This window comes from Typha angustifolia, chromosome 14 (genome assembly GCF_048772165.1).
Source record: "Typha angustifolia cultivar Huaian chromosome 14, ASM4877216v1, whole genome shotgun sequence".
Classification (NCBI taxonomy): Eukaryota; Viridiplantae; Streptophyta; class Magnoliopsida; order Poales; family Typhaceae; genus Typha; species Typha angustifolia.
Window position 1 is genome coordinate 10,046,932 of NC_133252.1, and position 15,581 is coordinate 10,062,512.

Below are 15,581 nucleotides of genomic sequence, written 5' to 3' on the forward strand. Positions count from 1 at the left end.
ACTTGATGACATAGGTTTACCTCAGAGTCCAAGCTGCTGCAGCTGTTACTGTACACTCTTGGTCATCCAGATGGACCACTGGATCATAAGCACCTCAAATGGATGAAATATACTAACTGTAACAAGCGAAAAGACAGATTTATTCTCCATAAGGTGGAGAAGAGAAATTTATATAATGAATACACAAGTATAAAAATTATGGCAAGCACAGTAGATCTTTAACAACCAATCAAGAAAAGATAAGGAAACAAAAAATTACAGCATCTCATGTTGAAATTTTCAATAAGGCAATGGTCTTGGCAGCATCTCACAAAGCATTCACTAACTCGTTACAATATCATCAAGATTCTATTACAATAAACCTTGTGAAACTGAATGTAGTTGTTGGAAATTTCAGCCTGTTGATTGTCAGCAGCATTGATTCCCATAAATGGTTGAGACATTAGAAATGAAGACATTACTGTTATTATCTTTTTGACTGATGTTTTAAATGACTTGGCAGTCTTGCAATGGATTATACAGTGTATGGTCTGAAAGTCTTTCGGGGATAGGATAGTGAAGGTCAGAGTGTTTGTTGATTGTTGAATAATCCAAAGTGACATGCCAGAACTCACATTGCATCAATCTGAGTCAAAAATGAATAGTTTTCTCTGTTCATCTGTTGGATTTGCCAACCATTGACAGAACATCAATGCAGCACCAGTCACTGAAAATAAAGAAAGAATCGCCAGAAAACCAAAATGTGACACATCATTTGCAACTATGGCCACACCAAGCATTATGAACTCAGCAAGGCTTGCAATTGAAACCTCTGTCGTCCCTATCAGATTTGCTTTGGCTACAGGAACCCCAGTTTGAAGAATCTGTGTCCCAACAACATCATAAGACATATGTCCCAACCTAGATAGTACCTGCAAACCATCACTGGAGTGAGACATTTTGCACATGTAGGATAGGATCTGGTACAGCATACACAATATTTGATGCTTACAATTGAAACGAGGAAGATAAGTAATGGTGCTTGTCGAGAAACAGAACCAGTCAAATACACAACGAGAGCTATTGCCAGAAACAAAGCTTGAAATATCAATCCAGCTGCTCCTGCCTGGTACAGCATAGTTATTCTTTAGCTTTGTTCTTGAAGAATGCAATTTAAGAAAGACAAATGTTATTATAGTTGAGAATCCAACCTTCAGGATTCCAAGGCTTTTTACCAAACTCGAAGATATGAATGTCGCTGCAAAGCCCATGATTGAACATAATCCACTAAAACCACCAATAATAGAGGGACTTACGCCTGTTTAGGCATAAAAATTAGACTCTTGGATTTACATCAGTCATCAGCACAACAAACTATGAAAGTATGAAGTAGATCCTAATATGCTCATAGTGATGACACGAGGATTGGTAAACTAACCTACAATAAATGGGACAAATTTGAGTATGTTTTGTATAGGTTATTGTTGTGGTTCAGTGGCGAAAAGGTATGTGGGGAACAAAGATAAGATTATACTGCTTTTCTCTTCCCACTTTCAGTTTTTTATTGGAAAATAATGGGCCAATGAGATGAGACATTATTGGGTACTTAGGTTACATGAAACATTGATGTCTGCAGTTTAATCGCCTAACTACTTGTACCAAGGAGTCCAAGTGGACAAATTCTTAAATTAAATCCACCGGAGTTACAAGACATATTTAGTACTCCACAATTTTCTTAGGATGAAATCATATACAAAAGATAGAAACATTTAAATATGATGAGATCATGAATGCTAATTAATGTACAGACTGAATTTCAATTACAACAAGCATAAATGGTAGAAAATCGAAACCTACCATGATGCATTAGAAGTGCGGTCATGAGGGCACCAGGAGCAAGTGCTATATTAAAATATAAAAGTACAGATGCCACACTTGCAGGAAGAACAATCTGATGCTTATACTCATTCCAGCCATGTCTGATTGCATAAATTCCATTTTCAACTGAAGGTTACAAGAATGTTAGGTTCATCTGCCATACAAATAGAAATGAATATTTATTGATAATATCACTTGCATGAGTAATTGTCTTACATATTTTCCCTGCATCAAGCAGAAGACCAAGTCTAAAAGATTTATCAGGGATTCTATAGCAATCAAGAACATGACTGGAAAGCCTGTTGATTGTCTGACCCAGTATAACCTGAAAGAACGGATATAATGGGAGGGATGGAATGATGATTTAACCATTTAGACTAAAAGAAGGGGAAAGTTGTTTACCAGAACAGGCATGCTGCAAACCATTAAACCACAAGCAATCTTTAAGCAGGTCACTGCATTAAACTTGGACAACAGGATGCCAAAAAGTGAAGCACCAGCTGTCTGGATATTCAGAGCAAAAATATTTCAGAATAACTTATTGTCTTATTGATGGTATATCATCAAAATATTGTGTTGCATTTAGGAAGATAAGACATGGACATCAACCTAAATAAACCAGGTAGAATTGCAAAATGAACTGAAGCTGTGTGGAAACAATACCAGGACTGCAAAAGGAATCTCAAAATGTTATCATGTGATGCACGCGAAATTTCTGATAATATAAAAACCTCAAATATAAATAAATCTCACTATCACATCATTTTCTCTTGATACATAACATGCTCAGTTGACATGAAAAGAAAATTCTCCACCACTGGCAAAGAAAATTTGCCTGTACAGAGTAATACTACTTCATGGCATACTAGCATTTCTTTTTCAAGATGCATCAAAACTCTAGCAAAAGTATATTTACAGGGAAGGTAATGAGTTCTTCATTTTCATCTTCATAGTTCTTAATCAACCAAGGAATGTACTTCATAAACCTAGCAACTTGTATCAACTTGACTTTTGAAGAACAAGGCTGTTTGTACATGCACACAGATGTACATACATAGAAATGTCAGTTGTACATGGGCTGTATCCCCTGAATAATGGGACTAAGGCTTGACTTTTAAGCCATTAAATACAAGATCAATGATATTTCTCCTTCAAAAGACAAGCTAATCATATAGAAAGACAAACATCAGACTTTTTCTTCTTAAGCCATTTTATCCTCTGAATTTAGCCATTGAACAAAGTCAAATCAACATCTGCAGATGTCATACTCGCAGTTCCAGACTAGAGTTTCCTCTCAGTTCATTCTTTTCATTCGGAGAAGACAAACTTGCCTTTATCCAATCCTTTTGCCTACGATTAGGGGTGAAAACGGATCGGATAGTGCTCAACCCATATCCGGATCCGTATTTTTAGTTTGAATACGGATTCGGATACGGATATTGGACGGATAGCAAAATTTAAAACCATATCCTAACTAAATAGATACGGATAATTTTCGGATAAAGGATTGGATCTTAAACGGATATTGATTAAAATTAAAATAATTATAATATTTTATTTAAATATAATTAACATAAAATTATTAAGAGTTTTACAACAAATAATTTTTTTGTATGTCAAATATATAAAATTAGAGAAATTAATCTCTATAAATAATATATAATGTATTATTAGTAATAATATTAATACTTACTACTTAAATAAGCAAACTAAAAACTGTAAATCATTTAAAAAAATATGCGAGTAAATGGATATCTGATATCCGTATCCGAATCCGAAAAATTTATCCGACCCGTATTCGAATCTGTATCCGAATTTTTTTCAAAAATTCTATCCGAATCCGATCCGAGTCGGGTCGGATAACGGGTCGGGTCGGAGTTAATCCGACCCGTTTTCACCCCTACCTACGATGCAATGAGCAGACCTTGCTTTTGACTTTGTTTTGATTCAACGAAACAACATTAATGAGATCAACAAAGCATTGTGAAGGGCATGGGCAGTTGCTAAAGACAGTTAAGTCTAATGCTGCATTGTAAAATCAAATTTAAATAGATCATGGGGAAACTTCAAACATACACAAGTACACAAAGCACATAATTTCAGGTTTCAACCATTTCAAGGAATTTCATGAATACTTTGATATCTTCACCAAACAAGATACAAGATATCTCAGAGGAAAATCCAGAATTATTGAAAGCATAAGCAATCTTTCACCTCACAAAGAAGATCGATGCGGTTAAGCATAGCATTTGCTTGGGCTAATGCAACTGGCCTACTTTTCCCTGCTAACTTCACAAAGAAGATAAAATTCTTCTAAGAAAAAATAAACACATCAAAGCTAACAACATGAAATTTTATGGTCAGTATTGAAAATGTATAATTTACCAGCACAACCCAATCACGCTCCATGGTGACGCCCAATGCCAAGCCTGCAACCCTTTCAATTGCCCCAGCTACCACCAACAGTATGAACCACGGTTGAACAAGCACAGCTGTTTTAGGAGAATGGCTTGTCGTCTTCAGTGCATAAATGATCATTGTAGCTGATAACAGCTGAGCAGCTGCCTGACAGAACTTATACGGATGTAAGATTAACACGCTAACTAACTGTATAAGGCATGAATAACAAGAAACTAACTAACAATGGGCATGCACCTGTACAAAGTTCAGACTGTTATACATGGGTATTCTGGGGTAGTGATCTAGAAGTTTCCCAACTAATGGGGCCCCAGTGAAGATTGCAAGCTGCATATCATGATGTCTTTTAGGAGATTCATGTAACAGTACTCACTTTTAGTATAATAACATATGTACCTTCGTGAAGAAACCCACAACAGCCACAGGCAACAGACTTGGATAAAGAATTGCCAGAGAAGCTGGCCAAGCAAAGTTCCAGACTTGTTCCACAAAATTTCCAAAGAAGTAGCTCGCATATAAAGCTGTAACAATCTTCTATGATGTTAGAAGGATACTTTGAGAATGTCAAATTCAATACTCCATACTCAATATAACTAGAATATGAATAAAATACACATAATGTTCTGTGGCCCACATATATCTTCACAGTAATAAAGCTACATGCAAGAAGAGAACCTAAACTTAAGAAAAGACATTTTCTACATTACACACTGGTAAATTACCCGCAATTAATTCTAGAAATGTTAGTTGAATTGCATATCTCTGCATAAAATTACATAAAAAATAGGACAAGTTCCTCAAAAGGTAAACTAAAATCTTAGACAGGGTTATAGACCATGGGAGGTGTATTACATATGGCAAAGTTAGAATAAAGGCCTCAGTTTTAAATAACAAAGAGGAATTCCTATTATAGAATTGCTCTTATTTCTAAAGTGAACGAGACCTAAAAATTCAACCATATGATAAAACTAAACTAATATGCAAATAACAAAGAAATTCCAAATTGTAGAAATTGTCTTACCATATAGTCCCTCAGGATGAGCTGGAATGGCAGCAAAACTATCTTCCTTCCCTTTAGAAAAACCCTGTATAGTGAGAACTTGGGCATGTAAAATATTCTAATATCACATCGTACTAAAGCTATGTGTAACACAAATGCAGCCATTATCTCTGGTTATTTAAGCAAAGATGTGAATGCAGGTCGAGATGAAGAATACCGAGAGCTCTCTGAAGACAGAACTCTGGCCAGTCCTTTTTGTGACTAAATTTAACAATTGTGAATCTAGAACATCTCCGGTAAAATGAACAACTGGAATAGAGCAACCAGATGGAAGAGATGGATGATCTTCTATTCCACCATTCTCAGTAGTTACATTGTTGAGATCAACATCAGTATTTGTTGTATTGCACTTTGGAGTAACATAATCCAACCTGGCAAAAAATTCTAGAGATGTCATCAATTCTCCCCAATGAACGATTAATATAACAGTGAGAAAAAAAAAGATTTTCTTAGCATGTTCAATAACCATAAAATTGGAATACGAGAAAGGCACACATAAGCAAATATCAGTCAGCAGGTAACAAAATGAAACAACTTTACTGATTTAAGACAAAAATCTTCATATCATCTTTTCACCATCCAAAAACAAATCAACCCTTCCTTATCCTTTTCCAACTTCAAGTTCTCGGTATTGTAAATTCCAACCTTGGCCATCCCATACATCAGAGTCCACAATGTTTACATCCCACACAATTTTAAAAAGACTAGGGAACCTGGTTACCATATTACAAATTTACAATCATCCAACCAAATATCAGTCCAGAATTTGATTCTTTGCCTATTAAGTACCTTCAACCTCAGCCCCACCTTAAACACATTACCTGTTTGCATCAACACCTCTCCAAAATGGAGAGATTATGTTAAGAGTTTTTCAGTGTAAAAGCTTAATTTTGGATCTCTTAAAATACCTTCGCATCACCACAGAAGCCCGAAGCTGGTCCTGAGTCCAAAAGCTTCCACCACCATTTGCAAGAAAAGCTTTATTCATATCCTATAAGCCTGTAATCCCCTTTGTCTCCTCACTGTTACCGTTCATAAAAAATGCCCTATCAACTAGTCAATTCTAGCTATGACCCAACCAAGCAAATTGAAAAAGGATAATACAATGGTATGGAACTTACCACTAAATTTATAAGAGTAATCCTGGCCCCCAAGGACAACAACTTCCCTTTCCACCAAGCTCATCTTTCAATCTTATCGATCACTGATATCCAATCTTGTCTTCTCAACTTACTATCATATAATGGTAGTCCCAAGTATTTAGTGGACAATTTTTCCACTTTGCAATTCAACAAGCCCGCTATCTCCTCTCCTTTATCTTTGTCAGTCCCCAAGTAAATGACTTTTTTCAAAATTAATTTTTAACCCAGACACAACTCCAAAGCAACAAAGAAACTTCAAGGTCATAATTTCTCTCTCCTCAGCCATCACAGAAATCAAAGTATCATCAAAAACCCATCTCTCTAGCTTTTTCAATTATTCTATTAAGTCAATCCGCAATCAAACATAAAAAGATAGTAGGGCAAAGGTTCTCCTTGCCTTAAACCCTTCTTGCATCTAAACTACTTCCCCACCACACCATCTAGAATCACCACAGAGAAGCCAATAGTCATAGTCTACATAACCTAACCAATTCACCTATTCGAGAACCCTTTCCACTTGAGAATATCTTTTAGAAAATCCTATCTCACATTGTCATATGCTTTTTCAAAATCCAACTTCACTAAAATACCTTCCTCTTTATTCTTTCTGATCCCTATCAATTCATGTGCACACACAGCACTGTTCAAAATGGCATTTTTTTAATGATAAAAGCACTTCGTTAATCATCAATCAAATTCTCAATCACTTCATACAACATGTTTGTAAAAACTATAGATATCAGCATATAGTTACAGTTTAATAAGCTGATAGGCCTATACTCCTCAACCCTCTCTGCATCATTTTTCTTTGTTATCAAAAACAACACCACATAGTTCAACCATTTTATATTACACTGCCAATCATAAAAGTCCTTGAACAAATCCAAAATCTCCTACTTTATCATCCCCCAAAACTGATGATAGAATTTCATACTAAACATTTACAACCTTTTTTCTGTCATATCAAACATTGTCTTGTATATCTTCTCCTTAGAAAAAGGTTTCACTAACTGATCTGCCTTTGCAGTACTCATCTAAAGTTGTTCCCAAGTCTCCTCAATCATTTGTAACCTCCATTCTTCCATAGGTCTGTTTGCTAGCAAGGCATCGTCAAAGACATGATGGGATATTAATGACGAAGGTACTCATTGAGTGGCTTGGCAAATCCTCTGTGAGAACTAAGGAAAAAAAACTATTGAGAGAGAAGAGGGTGCACGTGCGCTGCACTTGCAACCCCCTCCCCTCTCCCTCTTCGGCTCGTGACGAAGTAGCTACAGGTATCTCGTCGAATCCAAATCTAATTTAGATCTGAATTTTACTCTATAAATTAAACCCTAAATTCGCTCTCTCTCTCTCCCCTTTACCTCAGTCTCTTTTCCCTTCTTCTTCTCCTTCATTTTCTTCTTTCTTGTCGTCGGAGTCATGACGTGGTTTCGAACTGACGGAGCATCATTGGAGTAATATGGGACCAGCATGCAACTCATCACTGAGCCCTCTCCCACCCCTCAAATTAAATTTAAGTTTAATAGGTTAAAAATCGAAAAACCTATTTTAGAGGATTCGTGGTTTCGTTGGCTAATCAAGCCGACCGGTGGCTTCGGATTGCTGCCGCTCGTGTGCTAAAGCCTCGCGTCGTCAGCCTTGCATCGCAGGCTTGCTTTCCTGAAGTCTTCGTGGCTTGATGTGTGGTAGAGACGATTCCATGGCCGTCGGCCATGAAGTTGAGCTGTCGACCGTTATCTACGGCTTTTCCACCGCTCGTGGTCTACTGAATCGCGAGGGTGTCGGGGAGCTTAGGGTGTGGCCGACAGACCATCGTCGATAGTGACCGTCGGCGTCTCTCTCTCTCTCTCGTCGATCTCCCTTCGGGTTGAAGAAGGCAACCCGAGTTTGGCCTTCTTCCTTTAAGTTTTGGATTCGAGTCGAGTTGGATCTAAATCCAAGGGATCTAACCGGTTCCATTAACTTAATTAGATTGGGCCAAATGCCCAATTTATTTAAGTGTATAGTTGGGTGGGCTGCGGGCCAACTGCAACTCACCCCAACAGATTGGGCTTGTTTTAGCCCAAATAGGTAATTTTTGGATTAAATTATAGACAATTTTAATATTATTTAATTTAAAATTTTTATCGTTATTTATTATTAAAGGTAGTAATTTTAATCACGTAAGCTAGAGATTAGATATTTCAATTGTCTTGCCTAGACTCAGGTAAGTGGGTTCACTCACATATTTATTTATATTATATTTCGTACCTTTATCAAACCGTGTAATTTGTTGTGTGTAAATTTATTTATTTTATTCTTATGTGCAAATTTATTTATTATATTTTATGTGTGCACTTAATTATTATACTCAGTGCATCACCATACTTTATGCAAATTATAAATTTTAGTGAAAAAAAAAATAAAACTAGTATTGGTATGAAAAAATAAAACTAGTATTGATATGACCCCATTGTCGGTCATTATTTATTTCATTCTAACTTTCTCTACGTGAGTTAGAATCCAATTTTGTGTTTGGATTTGAACTCGCGGTGATCATGAGGTTAGGAAGGTGATCGTTACATACTACTTTAAGCAGACCCAATTGTTGGTCATTTTCTTATCCAAGTAAAAGCTTTAACTCCTTCCTACTTCACTTCTTTGCCTTCACTTCACAAGCTGCCTCAAAAATTATCCCTTCCACTATTAATGTTATCTTAACAGGTATACCCACCAAATCTTTCACCAATCTTGTTGATTGCAAATTCACCTTTCGAGTAGTTTTGTCATCCACCATCACCAAAGATCCAAAAAACTCAATAATTTTAATAAAATGTATATTATTCCAACACTGAAGAAGAATACCTATAAGACGAATCCTCATGGGCTCTTTCATACAAATCATTATGAAATCCTTTCTCCAAGGGATAAACACCAGCATAGCAATCTACAAATCTATCTCCCCCTCCCTATCACCTCCATACACTAACTTACCGAAAACTTGTTTTTTGTGACAGCACGCACCCACAATTCATTGTCCCTTGCCCATTAGTTGTGTTCATTGACACTCTAGGATTTGGGTTGAGATCCTACCTCTTTTCACGGTCACCATCATGCACTTATTTAATCTTAACTCATATTGCCACATTTCTTTTAAGGCTCGTAGCATCATCGATACCAGTCCAGCCAAGAGAGGCTTCTTCTCTCCTTCCTTCCCTATCTTGCACGATATAGCTCAATGCCCGAAGGCCCCGAACCTTCTGCACTTGTAGCATATAACGGCAGTTTGCTACTTAGTGACCACTCTCTCCACAGCAAAAGTACCCACACAAGCACCGATCCCTCCCGCATTCTCCCCGCAGAAGAAGAAACCCTAGGGTTTGCCCTCGAAGATGAGAAATTAGGAATATCTGGGGAACCACCGATTAAAACCTCCTTGCACAAGGGCCTGCTACGCTCCCCTCCTCCATTGCCATCTCCACTCTCCACAGGGAGGTGTATCTCTTCTCCAAACAGCAAACCATTGGAGACTCCGCCTGGTGTGAGAGTGGCCGACACGTTTCCAACGTCTCCTTACTAAATCTATCTTGAACCTCGCCGGATTTGGTCCAGATTCGACCCCTGGACTGTCGAGGCGATCTCTCCGATCCATGAATCTGGACATTTCTTGCTGGCCGGAGCTCATTTCCTCTCGATACTGGACAACTAATAGCACTTCTTTTCCATCATTGACAAATAATTTGACAAAATCAAATGTGCATTATAGTCTTTCGCATTCTAATAGATAGCTCAAACCTAATCATACCTTTATCATATACAAATGAAAAAGCAAATCCCGACATAAAGTCCAACTTATGACCAGAATAAAACTTAAAAAGAAAAATAGGAACAATCTTTAACACTAATGACAGAAAAGGAAGATTAAAGGGATGGGAATTACTTGCAAACGAGGGCTCCCCCAAATGAGGAGCTCGGACTCAGCCATCTGCCGAGACGCACAAGCCTCGGCGGCGGAGCTCTCCGGAGAGAGGCAGAGGCGAGAGAGATGCGAGTGGGAGGCGAAGGCAGAGAAGAGACGACGATAACCAACCCCATGGATGCTTCAGGTACCTGGGATTGACGCCACAACCCTCCTTCCCTACTCTATTCATGCAGCCACCGTTTAGGGTTAGGGTTAGGATTACTATTTCTCCGAGCTCAAAGATTAGGATTTTCTCAGCTCCTCTCCTCTCCTCTCTCTCCCTCTCCCCTCTCCCCTCTCCCCTCTCCCTCTCCCTCTCTGTGTGTGTAATCTTATCTCTTTACAGTGAGTGCCATAGGAGAAGGAACTGAGGAAGAAAGAAATTAAAAAACTATAAAAATAATATGTAAAAGACCTCATTTTACTAAAGCTTGGGAGCGTCTATTATAGATCAGACGGCTCAGATATGGCCGCATGGAAAAGATTATGCACATGTATGGAGGTCGGCACTATCACGTGAAGTAGAGTAGTTAGGTACTTCTGTATACTATCCAGACGCGTGTATAGAAAAATCTTATGCGAGTGATAGATCTGTCGTCCATTTAGTTCAATACACGAATGCACGGGCGATATGTAGCTTAGCATAGTATTTGTATACGGAATTTTGTGTAATTCAGATGCTCTTGGGCTCGGCGCGTGAAGGCCGGAAAAGCTCGTCGATGAGTAGTCGGACTTGGGATCACGAGGTTGGATTCTCCCGGTGACAAGCTTATCCAATTCTTTTTTTAATAATTTGTACTAAAAAGCAGTTCCAAAAATCGATATCGGAATCGGGATTGATCGTCCAGAAAAACGATACATATCAGTCGTATCAGCCGCCTGTATCATATCGGACTATTTTAATTAAATAAAATTTTAAATATTATTAAAAATGTCAAGAAATTTCTAAAAATTTAGAAAAAATTATAAAAAAAATAAGAAATAATAATTACTCACGTTTAAAGTCTAAAAAAATAAAAATCTCTCTTCCTCCCTCTCTTCTTTTCTATCTCTTTAACTGTTAGTCTGAAATATCCATTCTCTCACTTTTTTTTTCCCTGTCTTTCTCACCCACTTTTTTTTTTATCTTTCCCTCTCCCTTACTCTCTCTTCCTTTTTTTTCTCTCTCTCTCTCTCACCCTCTTTTTTTTTTAATCTCTTTCTCCGTACAACAGCTGCTGCAGCTGTTGGCCGAAACCAGTCGATCCCAGCTGGTTTCGGCCTGGATCGGGATCGGCTATCCGATCCCGATCCGTTTTGGCCGATCCCACTCTCCTTGCTAAAAAGTGAGTCCCTTTTTTATTTTATAACTCAAATGAGGTAATATTTATATTTTTATTTCCAAGTTTACTATTATGTAATTTTAATATCTCATTAAATGTTAATGAAACACTTCAATATATTACTATTTATAATGAAAGAGATAAAGAAGCCCAAAGTAGAAGTAGCCCCATTAGAATGTAGCCCACAAGCTAGCTACATTATCATTGTTGATCTTAATGGTGCCTTCAGGTGGCCTTGTCCAAGCTGCCAAGATTTTAAATCGGCTTAAACCACTCTCCTTAATGGGGGCGGCGGTCAAATGAGACTGACCTGAATCATAGAACTCTTAACTCTAGCAAAAATAGCCAAAAAATGGTCAAAACTTAGTTTTAGGTTGAGAGAACTAAACATCAATACATAAGGTAATAGATATGTGTAAGACTACAATTATAGACATTACAATGGAATGACTAGCCCAGCTAGGGAGGTAGAATATTGATTTGTTTTTAGTATTCTTAAATTGCTCCTTCTACGATGATTTTAAGAAATAATTCTATTAGACCTCTAAACTATCACTATTTTTCATACATACTGTCTAAACTAAAAAAAATTAACTATATATATCTCTAAAATAAAAAAAAAATTGGATCAAGAAGCAGCGTATGTAATAAAATAAATTTAGAGAATGTATACAAAAAATTATAATAATTCAAAGGGCTAAATGACTTTATCCTAAACACTAGAGATACACAATAATTTTAATACAAAAAGACTAGAATACTCTTTTTGTCTCAATTATTTTAACTTTTAACATGTAGATGTTTAAAATCTTTTAAAGGAAATGATATAAAAGGGTAAAATGGTCAAAAGATTAACAAATATACCAGAATATTACTTTCATTATTAGTTTTTGTGAAGAAAAACTAATAATTGAGAGAGTTAAGTGATAAATAGAAGTTTAATAAGCACATTAGAATCTGGCCTAACCACAAAGAGATTAATGTTATGTTATATAAATTTTCTTAAATTTTAATCTCAGCACTGTCGATTTAATTAGGATACCAATAAATATCCCCACTCTCTCAAAACCACAAAATTATACGGTTAAATAAAAGTAAGAAAGAATTGAATAGTTCTACAGACATATTATACGGATGTGAGCTCTTTATGATGGTAATTAGTAAAGTTTTGAAATATACCAGCTTGAATAATATTAAATTATTTCCTTCAAGATTTTAAAGTGAAGGTAGTAAAATGGTTAAATTGATTAGGATCTTTATACATAATTGCAAGTAAGAGCTCTCAAAATATCATAACTGACAATATAACTAAAATATATTTATTTCTTAAAATTTAGAATGTATAATATTCATCAATATCTTTTGTCTTGTACGAAGAAAAATATTTCTTTTGTAACATGATATGGGTGAAACATTATATGAACTTTGAACCATTTACGTTGGTTTTACAAGGGCAAAATGGGTTTTTTCAAAATTAAGTTCAGTTTTAGTCGTAGATTTAACTAACGAAAATATATTATTAGAGAAGTATAATAATTTTAATGATAATTATGATATTTTAAATATATAGTGATAATTGTGATCTTTTGTAAGCTTTCGGTGATAATTATGTAAAAGTTCATATTTGTTTTTAATAGAAAGCATGGTATGTTTAGAAAAACGAATAAGATAAAGTTCAAATTAGAAAAACCTCACCAATATTTTTTCTTTTGTCAAGTTGCGCAAAAACACTCAAATGTTTTAAACTCGTCAAGTGCTCTTTATACGAGGTTGCTATCACATGAGACTCATGTGGAGGCTGAAAAATCTAACAATATACACATTATCTCTAAATAAAATTAAAATAGTGTAAACAATAGAACGTAAGACACAACAAGTTCATTAATGATTTATATAAATGAGTAGGATACTCAGATATAAGAGTATATACTGAAAAAAGTAAGCAACAATAAGGGAAGAATATATGCCCTTTTGCAATGTTACTATAAAATAATAAATAAAAGATGTATAGTGCTCCAACTAAGTAAATTTCTATAAAAACTCCCGTCATGACTATAGTCAATCCACATCATATGTTAAATATAAAGGAGCATAATGTTCAATAAGTGTCACTATCTCTAATATAATGTATAAAAGATTTTATAGCATAACAAAATTTATACATTTATACCAAATATGAAATTACATAAATAGCCAAAGAGTATATGAAAGTAAGCAATCTCAACTCATCTTCATATTATGTATACTCATACTAAAAATCAACATAATAAATAACATATGAACTTTGAACTCATTTTTCATCATTTCTACATATGATATAAGACACGACTCAATCTACACTAGGCACATCCATATTACACTCAAATAAATTAACAACCCCAAGAGAGATGGTATACCCTAATGGTAGAATTATTTGCTTATAGCAAGCATTTAACTGATCATTCAGCACCGCAGAGTATGGACCTCAGTTAATGAAAATCATGAGCCACCATTCAAGAACACCAAAATCCTATGTTACTAGGTATTGTTCAGCCTACCATATTTTACTCTCAAACCTCTATCTTAAATATTCTGAAGAGTTATGACTCTCATTATTTAATAGTATAATTGCATATCTAAGCTTGCTACCGATATACCAAATTGTTTAGGATCCACACATTAAGAGCTTAAACATGACCCTATTATATAGTAATATGTTATATTCTCTTGCACATTTATTAAAATAAACGCTATTTTTAATTTTTTTTAATATCAAAATTATAACACCAGAAAAAGGGGAAGGCTCACCCCTCGTTTCAGATCAAAAAGGAAGGAGAAGGGCAGGTCTAGCAATAAGTAGTCCTCACTTAATTATGGATGAAAAATAACCTAACATCAGGGCTTGCCCAGTCTAAGAGTTAATAAAACAAAACCCGAAAAGACTCGAGCTGACGAACGGGGCCATACCCAACTCAAGACAGGCCTATCCCGCAGCCACCACATCATGCTCAGGCTAGGCAAAGCCTAGCCTACAGCCAAGGTGCTTGGGCTAGGCACCACCTATTCCGAGCTGGGCAGTCCCTAGCTTAATAAGCTGTGGCGTTTCACTAGAGGGGAGGTACCTCCTCCCCTTTCCCATCGACCCATACCAACACATGTCGAAGGTGGGGGAGAATGAAGACGCCTCAACTGAAATGATACGCTATCACCAACTAAAAAAGAAAGAACGAGGGAAGGGGGACTCATCGACATTAATTATGATGTGCATTTTTTTGCATGCTTAGATATCCTTACTTACGATTATATTATGCCAGTCATTTTTATCTTATTATGTCACTTGTACACGTTGCACAATCTTAAAGGAAGATGGCTTCTACGTTTTGATAATACCTAACACCTCCCTAGCCAGGGATAGGGGCGAGAATATTTATAGTATTGCATAGTAAGACCCCGTGCTTGAGATCTCAGTATGTAGATCTCAAATAATTAGGTAGCCATTTCGCCGAGCAATAGGGCAATTTACTATCTATTGACGAGACTGAACCTATTTATGGTGTTTAAGTTGGAGAGTAAGGATAGGATGATATAGAACTAAGAGTACTTGATGACATAGGGTAAGGGCGTCCGTCAACGGCAGCACATAAGTTACTACATAGTGGTGCGACGATGTGGAGCTACGGGCTCAAGTGGTCATATTGATATACAATACTGACTTATGTGATGGGCTTATGATCGAGATTCTTAGTTTGTAGTGGCAGATGACCGATCACATTGTTTGTCGGGTGACGAGCAAGCAATTCTACTGCTAAGGTTACCCTACCTTGATGGTCGTTATGATTATTGAGTAAAGATTAATAGCG

General features: G+C 36.3%; 1 protein-coding gene across 1 annotated transcript; it reads right to left on the bottom strand.

The window, feature by feature from the left end:
* Positions 1-244: 244 nt before the first annotated feature.
* On the bottom strand, positions 245-10,745 carry LOC140776110 (solute carrier family 40 member 2, chloroplastic-like). Its single transcript, XM_073119687.1, has 13 exons — positions 10,400-10,745; positions 5,493-5,706; positions 5,297-5,360; positions 4,672-4,796; positions 4,513-4,602; positions 4,243-4,422; positions 4,072-4,146; positions 2,260-2,361; positions 2,074-2,182; positions 1,837-1,983; positions 1,191-1,297; positions 992-1,105; positions 245-911 (listed from the first exon to the last, which is right to left on the bottom strand). The coding sequence occupies exons 1-13, from the start codon at positions 10,552-10,554 to the stop codon at positions 621-623; spliced, it is 1,773 nt and encodes a 590-aa protein (XP_072975788.1). The 5' UTR covers positions 10,555-10,745; the 3' UTR covers positions 245-620.
* Positions 10,746-15,581: the final 4,836 nt, after the last annotated feature.

Excerpts from the sequence above, each read along its gene's own strand:
- LOC140776110 (XM_073119687.1), bottom strand. The coding sequence starts at position 10,554 with ATGGGGTTGGTTATCGTCGTCTCTTCTCTGCCTTCGCCTCCCACTCGC. Across the intron at positions 5,361-5,492 it reads CTGTCTTCAGAGAGCTCTCG|GGTTTTTCTAAAGGGAAGGA; the intron begins GTATTCTTCATC and ends CTCACTATACAG. Across the intron at positions 2,362-4,071 it reads GCATCGATCTTCTTTGTGAG|ACAGCTGGTGCTTCACTTTT; the intron begins GTGAAAGATTGC and ends CTGAATATCCAG.